Source organism: Chrysemys picta, chromosome 12 (assembly GCF_011386835.1).
Source record: "Chrysemys picta bellii isolate R12L10 chromosome 12, ASM1138683v2, whole genome shotgun sequence".
Classification (NCBI taxonomy): domain Eukaryota; kingdom Metazoa; phylum Chordata; order Testudines; family Emydidae; genus Chrysemys; species Chrysemys picta.
In genome coordinates, this window is record NC_088802.1 from 7,871,305 (window position 1) to 7,889,628 (window position 18,324).

The window sequence follows — 18,324 nt, forward strand, 5'->3', positions numbered from 1 at the left end:
TGATAGACACTTCCTCTTACTGGATAGGTCTGTCATCTTGGCTCATGCATAAATATGAGGCAACTCTTAGACAGTCCGCCTTCTTGTCGCCTCTCATCTTCCTCTGCACTTGCCATGGCTGGAGAAATAGTATATGCTGATTTAAACATTCCTGGAGCTTTTTCCACTTCAAAGTCACTGCATCCATCTCAGCACCCCAGTAAGTGTATTTAGCTTCTTAGTTTTGTACCAATATGGTCTCTTTCTTTGGTTTGGATTCCACTTTTTGGATGTATTTTTTTTTGTTTTTGTTTTTACGGGTAGCATAGATATTTAAAGAAGTTTTCTAGAAAGAAAGAGCAGGTGGGTGTCTCTCTGTTCCATTTGAAAGTTAGGACTCAGCAAATCTGAGGTAATTTACCACCTGTCAGAACTAGGAACTGAATCTCTTTAATGCAATATTGTGCATTTTACTTTAATGTTAATACAGAGTGTCACAGAAATCTTCAGAGCTACTGACAGTCTATACATGCAAATTACATGTGAAGAACAATACAGCTTTACTTTATGGCATTTTTATACATACTTCATAAACCCTTGGGGGTGGATACTCGTGCTGTATTGAAGATGCAGTACATAGTGTAGTGGGGTAAGTCAGGGGGAAAGAGCAATGCACTGGTCAAGGCTTGGGAAGACTGAACACAAGGAGTCTGGGAGACTCGTTTCAGTGTCTTTCTTTTCTTGTTGGAGAGAATGTTATATCGCACAGATCAGGGAGAAGAGACTGGATCTGGAAAATTGCTGAGAAGTCAGTGCAGTGTCAGGGAGGTGATTCAACATGATGAGGGAAATGTGGAGAAAAGGATCTGCTAAGATTCATGAAGACGCAAGTGGGGAGACTGAAGTCTAGTACCTAGGTTAGGAAATAGGTGAGGAGAAAAGAAAGAAATGAAGGGCAATGAAGGATGAAGAAAACTGTGGGGTTGGGGGGGGGGGGGGGGTTGTTTACTGGATTCTGAATAGACCTGGATAGGGAAGATTTGTGAGGAGTCAGGTCATTACACTTCAGAGGAATTAAAGTATGGACAACTCTTAACTTAGGGGAGACCAACAAAGATGATCACAGTCATAAAGAGAAGAGGAAACATAATAGCTTTCAGTGTTCCAGGAATAACGAATATACAAGGAACTGTAAACTAAACTTAAAAGGATGTAAAATGTAAATATATAAATCATGGTATGTTTTTTACAAGAGTCTCCTGCAAAGATTGGTATCTGAAAACAAAAAATCCTAATTCTATTTTGCAGAACTGTAATGAAATGGTAAATATATCCGCTATTTTCAGAGCATATTTTCTATAACTAGAGTCAGGCTACTAATGAGAGGCCATTTTAGATGACTATTATGCTGTTAATCTTAGAATCAAAATATATAACGCCGATATTTCAATTGACAAGCAAATTAAATACTAATAGTTCAGATATTTTATCACTCAGTCTGTGTATAGTACAGTATATGCAGGATTACATATAAAACGTTAAAAACCATTATTTAGTTTGCGCAGAGAAGCATTCAAAAGTTAGGACATGCCAGACATACAGTTGCTGGTACAACCTTAATTCTGCCCCACTGTGCAACCATCTTGTGTATTCAATGGGGTAGGGATCCTTTGGAAAAAGGTAGTCTTTAATTACATGGTCTGTAAATCTGGCATTTCCTAACTTCTGAGTGCTTGACTTTGCAATCTAAATAACATTCTTCTGAGAGTTTTCTTTGTATGTAATTTACTAGAGATTTTTAAAGGAAAAGGTAAAACTGCTACTGCTTGAACAACAGGACTAATTCAGTTAGCTGGCTGCAGCAAAACACTTTTATCAGAGACAGGAAATCGACCACTGCGTTCAGGTGTTGGTTTGTGGTATGGCTCTTGGGGGAGCCCAGTCCATGTCAGCTCTCTCTCCCTCCAAGCCTCCCGGAGTTGGAACCCCTGTCCATGTGATGCACCCAGGCCCCTGGGGTCATGGGCTGGGTCCAGGATGCTGTTGGGGAAAACCTGATCCCGCTCTCTGCCCCCAGGGAGTAGGGGGAGCTCCAGCCCCATGCAGTGCCCCGTGGGGCTGGAGAATGGAAATGGGCCACGATGGCAGGAGGTGGGTTCTTATACATGTCCATTACTTTCTTTGGGAGGTAGAGCTTAAATTGTGGAACCACAGTAGTTACACTTGTCAAAGAGTTCTAGGACAAGCCTAATTTTTTAATGCCATCTCTAACACCCCTCCCCCTATTTTATCTAAAAATTTGTTAATCTGAAGCCAGAACTTTTTTTGGGGGGGGAAATTTGAAGTCAATTTAACAAATCATTTAATTATTTTTAATTAAAAGACAGAAAAGCAATTTTTTACTTTTTTAAAAAAATACACCATTTTTTGTCCACGTATGTCTCCAGAACCTCTTGTTCTATTAAGGACATAAGTTTTATTTGTTAAGTCTCAGTGAGAACTCTCACATAAGATGGACTTTTATGAATAATGGGCTACTCCAAAGTTTTTAAAGTTACTCGAAGTTAAGTTCTTTGACATTGAAAGCACTGAAGTCTCCTGTCGTGATTACAAACTCAGTGCAGCCTAGAGACTGTTACTCTTTTTATTTTAAATGATGTTTCTAAGTCTCTAGCCCTTTTCCTCTTTGAAGACAGCCTTGAAAATGTAAAGCGATTTCTGGGCTTGTACTTCATGTGGTCTTGTACTTCATGTGGCTTTTCTAATTTTTTTACAGTAGGAAAATATCAGAGCCATTTTAAAAGCCCCAAACATTAGAATGTCAAGAAGTGACAGTTAAGGGGCTGAACCTGTTCTCTCAGCCATGGTCTATTGATGTTTTTTCTTTATCCCTCCCTCACGGCCTTGGTGCACCATCCAACCAACCATCATTTTCTTCCCTAAAACTTTCAAAACTATGTGCAAATGTCAACATAGCAAGTGACGAGGAGACTAGTTTTCCATTCAAGGAATGTACTGTTCAAGGGATTTAAAAACGGAAGCATGTTCAGAAACTATTCTGCAGATTTTAATAATGAAGTCAAGATGGTCACAATCTGCTTGCAGCTGTAATCAGAAAGAGAGGTGACCTCTATTTTCCCAGCTCAAGTCCTAACCTTTCCCATGACAAGAAGACACTGCTGTATGACACGGATAGTTGTAGATTTGACAGAATATGCAAAAGGAAGGCAATGCTTGGAGAAAAGATCCCTTGAATTTTCAAGCCCCACCAATCACTGATGGGGGCCAGACATTCAGGAATCAGTTCAAACCTTAATGGAGATGACAAACCCAAACCTCCTGCCCCACTAGAACTCTAGGTTTTGGTGGAAGCTCCATCAGCCACTGCCCACTCCAATTCTGGTGCCTCATCCATCAGCACTGGCACTGGCTGAGCCAGCACCGGCCTAGCCTACTGTCCCCAATCTCAGGGTCTCCCCTCCCAGGGGAACCCCCACCCTCTAACCCCACCTCACCTCAGTCTTGGCTACTGCCAGTCACCACTTAGCCCCCATTCACTGGGGCAGACTGCAGTGTATCAGCCACTCATCACAGGCAAGGGGGGTCTGGACCTGCTGCCTCTGCCTTGCCTACCCATGGGCTGCCCCCTGCAACCCAAATGCCCCGTTGGCTTTACCCTAGGCCTGCAGCCTGGGGCTTTCCTAGGCCGGAGCTCCCCGGCTCCCTTGGCCTTTCCCCAGCCCTGCTCCACTCTAGGCACTTGGTTAAGCTCCCTGCAGCCAGGCCCTTTTCTCTCTGAACACACAGAGAGACTGTCTGCTCCTGGTCCACTGCCCTCTTATAAGGGCCAGCTGCGGCCTGATTGGGGTGTGGCCCTGCTGTGGCTACTTCCCCAATCAGCCCAGGTTTCAGAACTGCAGCCCTTGCCAGGGCTGTTTTCAAGCCCTTCAGGGCAGGAGCGGGTGACCACCCTGCTACACTGTCCCATTAGAAAGGTGTCAGTTCCTTCAGCAACACTGCACCTGTACCTGTGATGGTGTCAGTGGGCCAGGGCAGGCCCAGAGCCTTGCCTTCTGCTCTCACAAACAGGGAAAGGAAAAGATTTGTCCCCTTTTTCTACAGGATATGTCCCTCAGGCTCTCTAAGACAAGCAGTAATGGCCAAGTAGAGCTGTGCTCTCTGGGATACCTTAACCCCTCTTGGAGTGTCTCCAAAGGAACAGAAGCAGGCAGCTAAGGGTGCTAGTAAGGGAGGGGCCGTACAATGGGTAAACATCCTCTTAACACAGCCTTGGATACCAATACAAGGGCTATGGCCACTGTGATAGGCCTTTGTAGATATTCCTGTCCCCATTTCCACCCCCACCCCTCCCGGCCTGATTACAGCAGCCCAGTGGAGGATAGAAGATCTGCCTTTTAAGGGCAAGGTCCTCTTCAGTGAGAAGATCTGAAGAAGATCAGATCTACCAGGGCCACAGCTAGAAGCGTGTGTCCTACCTAGCCTGGGAATGATCTGAACCTTGACAGGTTTCAAAGGGCGGGCTCAGCAACTTCTCAGGTCTGCTCCTCACGAAGGAGGTTCCAACCTCTCTCCACAGTGGCCAGGGGGGGAGACCTCGAAAGCACAAGAACAAACACTTCCAGCGTTCTTCATCACAGTCCTCCCCCTCTGCCTACAAGCTGCCAGTTTAATGGCACACTCGGGAGCCACACAAGTCTCTGGCACCTTCCCCTCTGACATTCTCTGTCCCCTCCCTTCAGTCCTTGTCTATTCTTCTACAGAGACTGGTGCACAATAAATAACTTCTGATTGCTGGGCTTTGGAGACTGTCACAAGCCGGGCTTCTCCCCCGCTTGCCGAGGATTCACTGCCATACCCACAGTTGTCTTTAAGCAGGTTTATTGTCCAAACTTAAACAAACAATCAGTTCCTCAGCTCTCCCTTTAGATGTTAGGCTCTTGCTGCCTCCCCTCCCAGTGGACTCTGGCATCCTGCAGCTTCCTAAATTTCTCTGTCAGCTTCCTTCTCACAGCTGGTCCTCGCTCAGTGGAACTTCCCCTAACCCTTTAGTGCCCCAGGCGCAGTTCCCTCCCGCCATGACTGGCCCAGCTGGGAGCACCCGCTGTGTGTGGCACAGGCAGGGCCGGCTCCAGGCACCAGGCAACCAAGCACATGCTTGGGGCGGCACCTGGTAAGGGGCGGCCAATCTTGGGGTGGCGGGGGGCGGCGTGGTGCAGCATTCCGGGGGGGCGAGCGCTCCGGCGGCGCAGCGCTCGGCGGGGGAGGCGGCGCGAGGTGCGGTGCTCAGGGGTGGGGGTTCCGGCGGCGTGGCGCTCGGCGGGGGGCGGCATGGGGCGCAGCGCTCAGGGGGGGTTCCGGCGGCGCTCAGCAGGGGGACGGCGTGGGGTGCGGCGCTCGGGGGTGGGGGTTCTGGCGGTGCGGCGCTCGGCGGGGGGACGGCGCGGGGTGTGGTGCTCGGGGGTGGGGGTTCCGGCGGCGTGGCGCTCGGCGGGGGGCGGCATGGGGCGCAGCGCTCAGGGGGGGTTCCGGCGGCGCTCAGCAGGGGGACGGCGTGGGGTGCGGCGCTCGGGGGTGGGGGTTCTGGCGGTGCGGCGCTCGGCGGGGGGACGGCGCGGGGTGTGGTGCTCGGGGGTGGGGGTTCCGGCGGTGCTCGGTGGGGGGGCGGCGCGGGGCGCGGTGCTCAGGGGTGGGGGTTCGGGCGGCGTGGCGCTCGGTGCGGGGGGCTTGGCGTGGCGGCGCTTTTCTTTGCTGCTTGGGGCAGCAAAAAAGTTAGAGCCGGCCCTGGGCACAGGGACGCTGGACTGCTTCAGTGAGAGGAGACCATTCCATCCAGTTCTGCACCAGGTCCCGTCCCCACTCTCCTGCCTCCTTCCCTCCTCAGGGCGACACCCCTCTCACAAGAAAGACTTCCTGGAAGAAAGCTATAGAAGTTCCTCTTGTAACCAAGGGAAGGGACTCTATTCCCATTGCTTCCTCATCCCCAAGAAGGAAGGTCTATAACCTATTCTGGGCCTTGAAGACCTGAACAAATATGTCAAGGTTCAGATCCTTCCCGCCAGGGCCGGCTCTAGCTTTTTTGCTGCCCCAAGCAGCAAAAAAAAGCACCGCCCCCCGACCCCCCGCCGAGCGCCACGCTGCCCCCCCCCCGCCGAGCGCCGCCGGAACTCCCCCCCAGAGCGCCGCCCCCCCCCGCCGAGCGCCGCGCAACGGAACACCCCCGAGCGCTGAGCCCCGAGCCGCCCCCCCCCCCCGCTGAGTGCCGCGCCGCCGGAGCCCGCCCCCTGCCGAGCGCCGCCCCCCCCGCTGAGTGCCGCGCCGCCAGAGCGCCCCCCCCCCCCCGCGGAATACCGCGCCGTGCTCCCCCCGCCGCCCCTTACCAGGTGCCGCCCCAAGCATGTGCTTGGGTGCCTGGTGCCTGGAGCCGGCCCTGCTTCCCGCACTCTTAAGGAGACTCGTACTTCCCTCTCGATATGAAAGATGGATACTTCCACCTGGCTATCGGGAAGAACCATTGCAAATACCTGGGATTCTGCATGGGAGTCGGGTACTTCCAATTCACAGTTCTTCCCGTCACCTTGTCAGCAGCGCCAGGGGTAGTTACCAAGTGTTTGCTGATGGGGCTGGCACACAGCAGACATTGAGGGATACATGTTTACATGGATGGATGGATGGAAAAAGCCAAGTCAGAGGCAGCCATTGCCACTGCTTGCAGCCTGTTTTTGCCATACAGTTATATGGTGAAATATCTCCCCTTTACCAACACTATGCAGCAAACTCTCTGCTGACATTAGCTTCACTGGAGTCACTGTCACGTTCCACAGGATTGGAGCTGCACCCCAGCTTTTGAACAGTCTCTTGGAGGACCCCCGTCAGTGTGCCAGACCCCCAAGGGGTCTCATGCTTCCTTCAGGGTAGACCACACGGTCTCACCTCCCCCTAGACTGAGCTACTGGGCTCCAGCACTCCTGTTCCACACTGTGAGCTCTGCTCAGCGAGCCCCACTGAGCTAAACTCCTGGCAGAGACTCAGACGGCCTTCAGCGACTACTGCACCCCAGCCAGTGTTTGCAGTGACACCCAGAGGTGAACGTAGGCCGGTGCACCCTGGTGTGGCACATTGGTAAGAGAGTGGCCCACTGGGGGTGGGGCTCCACCCCTCCCAGTGGCCCCTGGCTCCAGTGCCAGATGGCCGGGGGCAGGGGGATGAGGCCCCAGCCCTGGTGGGCCCGAGCCAGCACCCACAGCCCCTGGGCGGCATGGCCACAGCACCCTCAGGCTCCAGCCCCAGTGCTCAGGTGGCCGGGCAGCGCGGTCACCGCACCCTGGGAATCCGCCAGCCAAACAGTGCCATGATCCTGTCGACCCGGCCAGCCCCAGGAATCAGGCAGCTGGGCAGCTTGGTAGCTGCACTCCCAGCCCTGATCTCCCCCCATCTCCCCCATCCCCTGCCCTGAGCTCCCCCACACCCATACACACTCCAACCCCCCTGCACTGACTCCTGCACCCCCCAACTCTCTGCCCTGAGCCCCCACATCCTCCAACTTCCTGCCCTGAGCCCTCCCACACACACTTCCCAACCCCAACCCCCTGCCCTGAGCCCCCACATTCCATCCCACACCTACATTTCTTACAGGTACTGTCGTATTGCAACCCCCTGCCCTGAGCCCCCCAAGCGGGGGTTGCAATACAATGGTCCCTGTAAGAAATGTAAGAGTGGTAGCCGTGTTAGTCTGTATCAGCAAAAAGAACGAGGAGTCCTTGTGGCACCTTAGAGACTAACCAATTTTCTTTTCTTTTAACAAAGCTTATGCCCAAATAAATGTGTTAGTCTTTAAGGTGCCACAAGGACTCCTCGTTCTTTTTGTAAGAAATTTAAGTTACTTTCACCCCCGTGACACCTCAAAAAGTGTCTTCAACACAGAGTAGGATTGATTAGTCACCTGGAACCCAGCATGGGAAGTCCTTAGGTCAGCAGAGAGACATAAAGGTTAAAACACAGACCATTCTTGTCTGGCCACAATTCACCAAGCAAGCATGAATGAACTCCATTTTCAGACTTTTTCTCTCTCCTTACTCAGTTCCCAGGTGAGAGAGAGCCCCAAGCTTTTTCCAGACCTCACACTTACCCTCACTCCGCCCAGTCCTTTGTCCTGGAGCTGGGGTCTCTGCTCTGCTTCTCTGCTGAGAGGTGGGCAAATCTTCCCCCCTCTGGATCATTGGTTGCTAGGTGTCAGTGCCCTGGTGACTGGGCTTTCCACTGTCTTCTCAGAATTTCCACTGATATGGGTCAGCCTTGGCTAGTCCTGTTACTGACCCATCTGGTCAGCTCAGACAGCACAATGACACACACACACATCTCTCTCAGGCTATGTCTACACTACGCAGCCTTTAACGACACAGCTGTGTCACTACAGCTGTGTCGCTGTTTGTCAGCTCTCCTGCTGACAAAAAACTTCCACCTCAAATGAGCGTTAATTTTGTTGGCAGGAGAGTGCTCCTGACGACAAAGTGCTGTTCACACCCGGTGCTTGTCGTCGGCAAAACTTTTGTCTTTCCGAGGGGGTGTTTTTTTCAATACCTCCTGAAAGACAAGTTTTGTCATTCAGTTGCTAGTGTAGACACAGCCTTAGTCCATCCTGACAGCAAACTTAATCTTTTTCTCTTTGGTATTTTCTTCACCTTCCCGCTACTTCCGTCTAGTTAGACAATTAACGTTGCCCTTGTGAGGGTGATATGGCCTCAGAGTTTTAAACTCTGAGCATGGTCATTTTCCTCCTCATATTCCATGAGCTTGAACTTAATCCTTATCTGCATATGAAGTAAGTGTTGCAGCCTCCAAAGGAGAGCAAGTTTCCATGTTTTCTTATAAATCTTTACCCAAGGTTTTGACTCTTGCAGATAGCGCTCGGTGCCCGCGCTGGCATCGGATGGCTCTACGGCTTGGATGGGCCGGGAACGTCATCCTGCTGGCAGCTGTGATCGCGCTTGGTGTTTGGGGTGAGTATCTCAGCGCCGTAGATTCATTGGCTCAGTGAATTCTCCTCTTCCTCTGCAATTCCATTTAGATTCTATTTTTTGCCTCCAAAACATTTCTGAATAAATTACCAGGCATTTCATCACTGCCATAGACATCAAGCATGTTACATAAAAAAGGAACAGGAGTACTTGTGGCACCTTAGAGACTAACAAATTTATTAGAGCATAAGCTTTCGTGGACTGCAGCCCACTTCTTTGGATGCATATAGAATGGAACATATATTGAGGAGATATATATACACACATACAGAGAGCATAAACAGGTGGGAGTTGTCTTACCAATTCTCTAAGGTGCCACAAGTACTCCTGTTCTTTTTGCGGATACAGACTAACATGGCTGCTATTCTGAAACCTGACATAAAAAAGGAGAGTTGAGAGCTTGATACATGAAACATGCATTATTTGGCTGTAACAGCACCACTGTGAGATGTTCATTCCACATTTTTGCACCTTACGATGGATAATGAGCGAGATTCCATCTCATACTTCTTCCCTGTCCCCATCCTAATTCAATAGATCTCCCACGGTATTTGGTGACTTGATACTTTTTACCTTCTCTCTTTTGTTACATGTCCTTGTGAAGGTCAGACTGGAAGACAGAGAACAACAAATGGAACTGAATGTAATTCCAGCCTGAAGGATTCCCAGTCTTGCTCGAATCAAAGTTTGTATCCAAAACCAGACAACAACTCAACAGGTAACTGTATCTGCTATTCTTTGCGCTCTTTGCAACGTTGTGTCCACCTGGAAGAACTCTCACTCCAAACTCGCTAACTGAAAATTCAGCTACTGTGTCACAATAACTTATATATAGCTGAGACGTGCCGGACCTTCATCTTCCCGTCTTTATTTTTCTTGTCATTTGTTCTGTTTAATGGCTGCAAAATAAATACTACAACTGGCTGAACATTTTCTGATTTTTTAAACAAAAAGAGGGTTTTGTCAAATTTTTTTCATAGCAAAATTTATTTTTAAATTTTCAGAATTTTTTCCAAAGGGGAAATTTTCAGAGGAAAAACTAAATATTTTGTTTCATGGCCTTTTCCCCACTTTCCTATACATTTGATCTTACCCCATCTTTTCTCCAGTGAGAAAAAAGGTAGAAAATAAAAAAGGGGAAAACCCTCTGAAAATTTCTGTCTGGGAAAGTCCCACTTTTCAAGGTTTTCAGATGTTTGTGCAAAGTAGTAGGAGTGACATCTAGTGGTCATTCAAAGTACTTTCAATGTGTATGAAACAGGCATATTTTATAGCAGGGATCTCAAACTGGGGGTCAGGACACCTCCGGGGGTTGCGAGGTTATTACATGGGGGTCATGAGCTGTCAGCCTCCACCCCAAATCCCGCTTTGTCTCCAGCATTTATAATGGTGTTAAATATATTAAAAAGTGTTTTTTAATTTATAAAGGGGATCGCACTCAGCGGCTTGCTACGTGAAAGGCGTCACCAGTACAAAAGTTTGAGAATCACTGTTTTATAATGTAATAAAATTTCTATTATATAAAAAAACTACATTAAAAGAATGTTTTGGCTGCAAAGTCAAGAACTCAGAAATTAGGAAATGACAGATTTATAGTTGTCTATAAAACCTTAACTCTGCCCTTTTGTATTAGACTCTTGCTGAACGTCGCATAGGAAGTCTGTGGCAGAGTCCAGTCCAGTGCTTTCAACACGAGAGCATCTTTCCTCTTCTTAAAACCATCTGACTCATCCACTGTCCATCCTATGCACTGAATGAAGCAGGGTCTCATGGAAAAAACAGAATGTGATCATGTCATTCAAGACTGTATCAATGTTTTACAAAGGCTGATTAAAAGTTGTCTGGGCAATCTTACTTCCTAGATTTCAGCTGTTCACCATTGCAGCCCAAATAACATTATTTTAACATATTTGTAAATGTAATTTAATACTTCCCACTACGAGAGCTTGTTTTCAGTTGCTTATATTTTTGCTGAAGATTAAATGTTCAGGCTGAACCTTTCCATGCCAGGGGTCTGCCGCAGCCTGAGTTTTATTTTTTATTTTTTTTTTAATTTCAGCCAAAACAGTCCAGCTGTTTGTGAGAACCAGGCTAGTGAAAATACATTGTTTTCCTCGTGTTCAAAAATTCTGAAGACTTTGTTTTTCGGAAGCTTTAGTGCTGTCCCCGTGCTTTGGAATAGAGACTTGACATTTGTCAAGGGGGTGGCTTACGAATCAGGGATTGTCTGCCTTTTGCTGCGCCTGTGAATAGCCGCTCAAATTTGGCCAAGTTTTAAACCTTTGAAAATTCATGATTCTACCAGCAGTGAGCGCGCTCCAGCCCAGAGCTACAGGGGGGCTGAGTAGTAGGACTTCCCATGCAATTGTATCCCTGAGCAGCTGCAGGCAAGGTTTGGGGCCTGACGGTGGCACTGAGAGCGGGGAGCCTGTCTCTCCTGTGCTTTCTGTGCCCCACTGAGCCCTGGCAGCATGGAGGAGGAAGTTGCCTGAGTTGAATGCAGAAGGGACATGAGCCAGAAGGCGGGGGAGAGAGTACATTGAGGCTGCTGGTGGAGGAGAGTTACTTAAACCAGTCCTTTCACAGGTGGTCACTCTGTGTTCCTCATTCATTGGGTGCCTGAACTGTAGAAGTGTTGAGCAACTGTAATTGAAATCAATGGAAACTGGGCACTGAACTTATGAAGTACTATAGAACGCAAAGTACTTTGAAAAATCAAGGCATTGAGGTGCTTAATTCCTGCCTAAATACCTTGTGAGGAGCTGAGTCCAGGTGTCTCAAGTTGGATACCCAATGTTAGTGGATACTTTTGACCTCAAACTCTCCATGCCTAAGTTCCCCATCTGTAAAATGGAAATATTGCAATCCCCTGATCTCACAGGGGTGCTGTGAAAATTCATTACTGTTTTGTGAAGCACTCAGATACTATAGAGCTGGGTGCTAGAGGAAAGCCCAGGAGGAAATTAATAGTTCTGTCTTCAGACCGGCTTTGAATAGTACCACTGGGGCTACACATTGAATGAGAAGAAAACAAAATATTGAATAGCTGCTCAGTAAGTCAGCAGCACTGTCCGTCCTGTGCCCTGAATGACGCAGGGGTCCGGTGCAGAAAACTGGTATGTGACTATGTAATTACAGACTGGATCATAATGCATATGCACAAGGGGGCCCAATAAAGATTGCACAGGTAACCTTAATTCTGACACTGCCTAACTTTCTTTTGAGTGCTTGACTTTGCAACCGGTAGGTAGGCAGGCAGGCAGGTGAGAGCGAGAGATGCACAGAGCCCTCAGTTGTCTGGGAACACTCTGGGAAGCCAGAACTTCCTCCAAGAATCCCTTGCCTCCCTCCTTCTACTTCTAAAATGCTTCAGAAGTGGTTCAGCAGAGAAGGCGACAGTTTTGTTGTGTCTTTCGTTTCAGAGGTTCGGTGCTCCTTGGGGGGAAATGCATTGTGTGATACCGAGCCTGTAAAATGTGAATTGTGGGCCCGATCTTATGAATTCCTATTCACATCACAGCTCTGCCAGAGCACCTCCCTCCTGCCCCGCACCTCCAATGGGCCTTTCCTCAAACAAACCATGAATAAAGAGAAATGTCTTGGCTGAGAATGTTTATCGTTTGAAAGCCCCTCGTGAACATAGGGAAGCTCAGCACAGTTCAGAAGCTTCCGGCCTATTTAATGCTGCCTTTTCCATGTCTATTTCTAGAGGGCTGTGGGTGCAAACTGTGCCCCGCTGACTGGCTGCTGCACAAGAACAAGTGCTACTGGGTCTCTAAAGAAAGTAAAACATGGAATGAGAGTCGTGAGGACTGCTCAGCGAAGAGCTCTCAAATGCTCGTGATGCAAGACGAGGAGGAAATGGTACAGTAAATAAAAATGGCTTAACCCCCCCTTGACAGATGAGTGTCACTAGTTATAATGTAATACAATGGGCTTGCAGCAAAACAACAACGCCCCAGCTGTATGACATTTGGCTTCAGAAAAATCTATTACAGAGCACATTAAAATATCATTGATACGTGGAGGGGAAGGAGGGGGTGAGACTGGGAAAGGGAAACATCAGAAATTGGGTTTATATCTATTGCAGAGCTGTGTAGCAGGTTCTCTTCCGTCATTTGCCGAGAGAGCAGAGAATTCTAGCAGGTTAAATTCACCCAGACTCCTCCATCCTGTCACTTACAGGCGTATGTACTGAGTATTCCACAACTGAACCTGGTCTGGCTTGGACTCAGTGTTACATCCCCAGAGAGGAAATGGACCTGGGTGGACGGCTCCGCGTTCGATGAAACACTGTGAGTGTTCATGGTTCCTATTTTGGCTTTGAAACTGAGTGTGTCTTGCATGGTGCACAAGTGGGAAAACGAGGTTAGTGCTCTCTAGTGCTAGCGGGAGCAGAGGCTGTCTGTGAACACAAGTAAAGTTAAGCACCAGGCAGAGTCCTCCCCATGGAGAGCTGGTCAGTCTCAAGCCCCCGTGTGCTTGCAAGACCACAGGATAAAGGGGGGTCAGGGTCTGTTTGGAGAATGGGAACTGGGAAGACACTAGTTTAAGCACAATCCTTGTCTTGTGAAGAGGCACTTAGCTGTTCACGCCTATGTTAGCTCTCAGCTGTGCTGCTCTGCCTGAGTGAGGTGGCCCTTGTCCTGCAATGGGCTCGTTAATGCAGGGTCAGGTCCCCTCTCCTGCTGAACAGCACGTTTTACCTCCACCAGGGCTGCAATGGGAGTGGGGAAAGTGGTGGTATTTTCCCAGCCCCGCCCACCAACTAAGCTCCACCCACTTCAGACACCACTCAGTGCACATGGCACAGTTGTACAAAGTAGGACCACACAGGTGCTGCTGGGCTCCTCGGCTTGGCTCCCCAGCAGTGGGGTTTGAACACACCCACGGGCAGTGTGGTCAGTCATCGTGGTGGATTTTGTGTGTTTTCCAGCACTGAACTGAGCCTGTCCAGCTCCTTTCCCACTCTGGGAGGCATGTTAGAAAAGTACGGCTGAAGGAAGCTAGTATGGAGACAGGCCACTCCTCTGAACGAGGGATGGCTGCTAAAGATCTGACTCAATAAAGCTAAACACCCAGTGACTCCTGCTCTTTGTTCCCCAGGTTCCAGCTACCAGGAACTGCTGACAGGGAGAGCTGTGGGATGATCAAAGGGAACCGCGCTATTTCAGAAACCTGCATGTCTATAGCTAAATGGATTTGTGAGAAAGTTGCCCTGAAATAAGCAGTCACACCAATGAGCTGCACTTGCGTAACTGAAATAGCAAGTGTCCCTGTTTATTTTCTAAAAGAAAAACACATTTGCTAATTAACGAATTCTAAAGCCTCCGACAAACTCATTTTCCAAGGAAGATCCATTCACTTGTTCCTCAGGAGCTGGGTCTGATTTCATGAGGAGCCGGCTGCCCCCTGGGCATCACGTGTGAGCAGACACTCTTGGCTCTCAGGAACAGTTTGAAAATTAAAAGTCGTAAAGCACCAATGTCACCACTGGAGACCTATGTGCCATTTGGCCACATCTCAAAGGCAGAGTTTTGAACATTCTTCCACCCTGCCCTACTTTCAGCCAGAGCTTCTAATTCTGTGGGAGAGTTAAGTGAAGAAGCACCAGTTTGTATTCCCACATCTGGTAGTTGTTTACCATTTATGCACCCAAATCTGAGCACATAATAGTTCTTGTCACAGATCCACAGGGTCTGGTCTATGCCCAGCCTGTAACCAGTCCCTTGGGCGTGTCCCCTTTAATGGGCTGGGCCTGGCCCATGGCCTCCAAGACTCCAAAACTGGGCCTTTGGCACCAACGATCCCTCTCTCTCTGGCTTCCTGCAGCGAATCCAGACTCCTACAGGAGACTTGTGTACACTGGACCCCTTCCAGTGAGTATTTGCAGCAACGCCAGGCAGCCTTTTCAAAACAAGGTAACACTTTATTAGTCACCTGCCTAGAGAATCTGAAAGCCCTTAGGGCAGCAATGAGAGGCAAAGGTTAAGGCCTGGTTCCCAGTGGCCAAGCCAGTGCAATCAGCCAGCCGAGCTGATATGGGGTCCATTTTTTCTCCATGTTCTTATGAGTCCCAAGTGCAAAATTCTGTCTCTTCAGAGTCCAGCCCTTCTCCGAGTCATCATCCTTTGCTCTCTAGCTGGGGCCTGTTTGCCGCTTCCCTTCCAAGAGGTGGCAGGGGAAATCTCCTTTGTTTGAACATAATGGTCCCAATTGCCTTTCCAGATTCTCAATTGATCTGGGTTGGTTTCTACCAGTTCTTTAATGACCCCATTCATACCTTCCCAGACAGCTGTGTGACGCAAACACCTCCTGTCTCTTAATCTGCCCCCAAGAGCAGGTTTAACCCTTTTGCACTCCCGGGGTAGCAATGCATAGAGAAACTGAGGCACACGTGAAAAATATTACAGAAAATGCCCACTTTGTCTGGGATTTCCCTCCCCCCCACCCCAAATATCCTTTAATGTACATTTATGAACATGCTATGAGACCTCCCCTTGGACAATCTGATCCTAAAATCTTTGCAGACACTGCTCTGGGAATCCACAGGATTCAGCGCCTGCACTTGCTAGTCACTAAGAGTTGCCCTGTGTCCATAAACTGCTCAGCCAGTCCCAGTTTTTCAGTTTTTCTGCTGGTGGGGGCAGGGCAGTGTCACTGTCACACGGGGTCTGGGCTATGCCTGAACCTTCCATCAGTCTCCTGCTAGTAACTACTTTAGTGTCCTGGACCCCAAGGATCCCCACTGTTCTGCAACAGCCGGCCTCTCGCCTCAACGACTCTGAGACCGGGGCCCTCGGGCCCAAGCAACCCACTTAGCAGCTGAACTGAGGGAGGGTCCTGTTCAGACTTTCCTCTCCAGGGTGCAGTGCCCTCAGTGAGGATCTGCAGCGACCCCAGGCAGCCTTTTCAACATAAGGTACCAATTCATCAGTCACCTGCAATACAGAGATTATTTTTTACATTGTTTTTATTACTAGACGAATCTTTTACTTGTGATTTATGTCAAGCTCTATTTGGATGGAAATTCAATTAAAAGTGCACAAAACCCAGCATTTTAATGTTTTATTTAATAAAACTGAGGCCTTGGCTACACTTGCGAGTTACAGCGCTGTAAAGCCTCCCCCAGCGCTATAACTCACTCCCCGTCCACACTGGCAGGGCACTTGCAGCGCTGTATCTCCCTGGGTACACCGCTGCAGGCACTCCACATCTCCGAGAGGAATAACAGCTGCAGCGGAGTGGCTGCGACTCACGGGTGTGAGTGTAAACGCTTGCAGCGCTCAAGTGGCCAATCCTCTCCATTGTTGTGACCGGCTGCAGGAATGCGGAAGTGCCGGTGTCAAAGCTTGTACCACAGAGAAAAGCGAACAGTTTGCTGTTTGCTTTGAGTGAGTAAATGAATGAGTCGGGGGCCCGGAGTTCGGAACTTGCAAAATAGAGAGCTGACATGCTCCAAAAAGCACTCTCTCTCCCCCTCACTCCCTGTCACAATCCACCCCACCCCCCCGTTTTGAAAAGCACGTTGCAGCCATATGAATGCTGGGATAGCTGCCCATAATGCACCGCTCCCAACACAGCTGCAAATGTTGCAAGTGTGGCCACACCACTGTGCTGGCAGCTGTCAGCGTGGACAGACTGCAGTGCTTTCCCTACTCATCTGTACGAAGAAGGTTTAACTCACAGCGCTGTACAGCTGCAAGTGTAGCCAAGGCCTAAGAGTCTCAAAGTTTTAACTCCACAGCACGTTTCTTCCCCATCGTATAGGGATCAGATTTGCTGCAGATCCAGCGTCTCCATGTGCTGCACCGCGAGCTGCCGAACCAGTTCTCATCAATCAGAAAAACACAGTCGCCGCCTCCTCTTATTGGAAACCTGCAACAGAGATGCCAGGAGTGGGAGTCAGGGAGGGGCGGGGCATTGCCCATCACTCACGGACAGGGCTGCACTCAGAGGCATCGACCCCATTTCAGACTCCTCCCTGGCAGATGTAGGCAACAAGTACAGTAACTCCTCACTTAAAGTTGTCCCAGTTAACACTGTTTCGTTGTTACATTGCTGATCAATTAGGGAAATGTTTGTTTAAAGTTGTGCAATGCTCCCTTCTCACATTGTTTGGCAGCCGCCTGCTTTGTCCACTGCTTGCAGGAAGAGCAGCCCTTTGCAGCTAGCTGGTGGGGGCTTGGAACCAGAGTGGACCGGCAGCCCCCCTATCAGCTCCCTGCTCCCCTAAGTTCCCTCTGCAGCAGCTGCCCAGCAGGCCATCAATTGCAGCTGTCCCTCCCCCCACTGCCATGTGCTGCTCCTGCCCTCTGCCTTGGAGCTGCTCCCTGAGACTCCTGCTTGCTGTGCGGGGGGGAGGGGAGAAAGGGGGAGGGCTAATGTCAGGGTGCCCCCTCCCCCCTGCTCCTGCACCCCGCTTACCCCATCTTCCATAGAGCAGGTGGGGACATGACAGGGCTCAGGACAGAGGGAGCTTGCTGGCAGCAGCTGCGGGCTGATCTAATTAACAAGGCAGGGTACTTAAAGGGGAAATGCGCATCTCTCTCTCTCTCACACATGGTGTGTGTCTCTGTCTGCGATGCTCTCTCCCCTCCCTCCATTCCTGCTGCCTTGTAGAGCGTGAGAATTAACCCTTGAGGGCTCAGCCGAGTGCTAGTTCATCATTTAGCAGCAAGGCATCCCTGGGAAATATCCCACCCTCTGACTCCTACACCTCAACCAAGCTTCACAATCATCATCGCTGTGTACCAGTATTAAATTGTTTGTTTAAAACTTATACTGTGTGTGTGTGTGTGTATATCATATAGTCCTTTGTCTGGTGAAAAAAAAAAATTCCCTGGAACCTAACCCCCCATTTACATGAATTCTTATGGGGAAATTGGATTTGCTTAACATCGTTTCGCTTAAAGTCGCATTTTTCAGGAAAAGAACTACAACGTTAAGTGAGGAGTTACTGTAGTGGCTATTGCAGGGCAGGGAGAGGAGAAAGCGGGTGGGGCTGAAAGACGACAGCTGGGGCTTCTAGTGATGTTTTTGTGCTGGTAGATATTAGGCACGACTTGCGCACGGCTCAGCTTTGCCAGACGCTCTCCCCGCACCCCAACTTTCTCTCCAGGCCCATTCGGCCCAGAGGGGAGAGAATCCACAGGCCTCTCCCATGGCAGCGAGCAGCAGCAGCTCTCTGCGGAGAAGAGTTTGAGACGATCCTCCCCAGGCCGCTGGGGGACTGTCAGAGAGGCCGGGAACCTGTTTCAAACTCCACGGGCTGTCAGGACAGACTGTTAGTACTGAAATGAGATTTCTC

The 18,324-nt window shown here is 49.5% G+C and overlaps 2 protein-coding genes across 6 annotated transcripts in view; one reads left to right on the forward strand and one right to left on the reverse strand.

Annotated features, from left to right (window-relative positions):
• Positions 1–16,070, forward strand: LOC112060615 (killer cell lectin-like receptor subfamily B member 1B allele B). Of its 2 annotated transcripts, none has more exons than XM_065563189.1 (6): positions 1–199; positions 8,898–8,996; positions 9,619–9,699; positions 12,724–12,878; positions 13,200–13,309; positions 14,121–16,070. In XM_065563189.1, exons 1-6 carry the CDS (start codon positions 55–57, stop codon positions 14,239–14,241), a joined length of 711 nt encoding a protein of 236 aa, XP_065419261.1. In that variant the 5' UTR covers positions 1–54; the 3' UTR covers positions 14,242–16,070. The 2 variants fall into 2 exon arrangements, with proteins under 2 accessions (XP_065419261.1, XP_065419260.1); XM_065563188.1 differs by having other exon boundaries at positions 10–199; positions 9,619–9,732.
• LOC101951123 (C-type lectin domain family 2 member D-like) overlaps positions 16,070–18,324 on the reverse strand; it is a 15,813-nt gene continuing 13,558 nt past the window's right edge. For all 4 annotated transcript variants that reach the window (XM_065563192.1, XM_065563191.1, XM_065563193.1 and 1 more), the window contains one exon: positions 16,070–16,892. In XM_065563192.1, the coding sequence (XP_065419264.1) occupies positions 16,882–16,892 (11 nt within the window). In that variant the 3' untranslated portion in view covers positions 16,070–16,881. The remainder of the gene's footprint in view (positions 16,893–18,324) is intronic.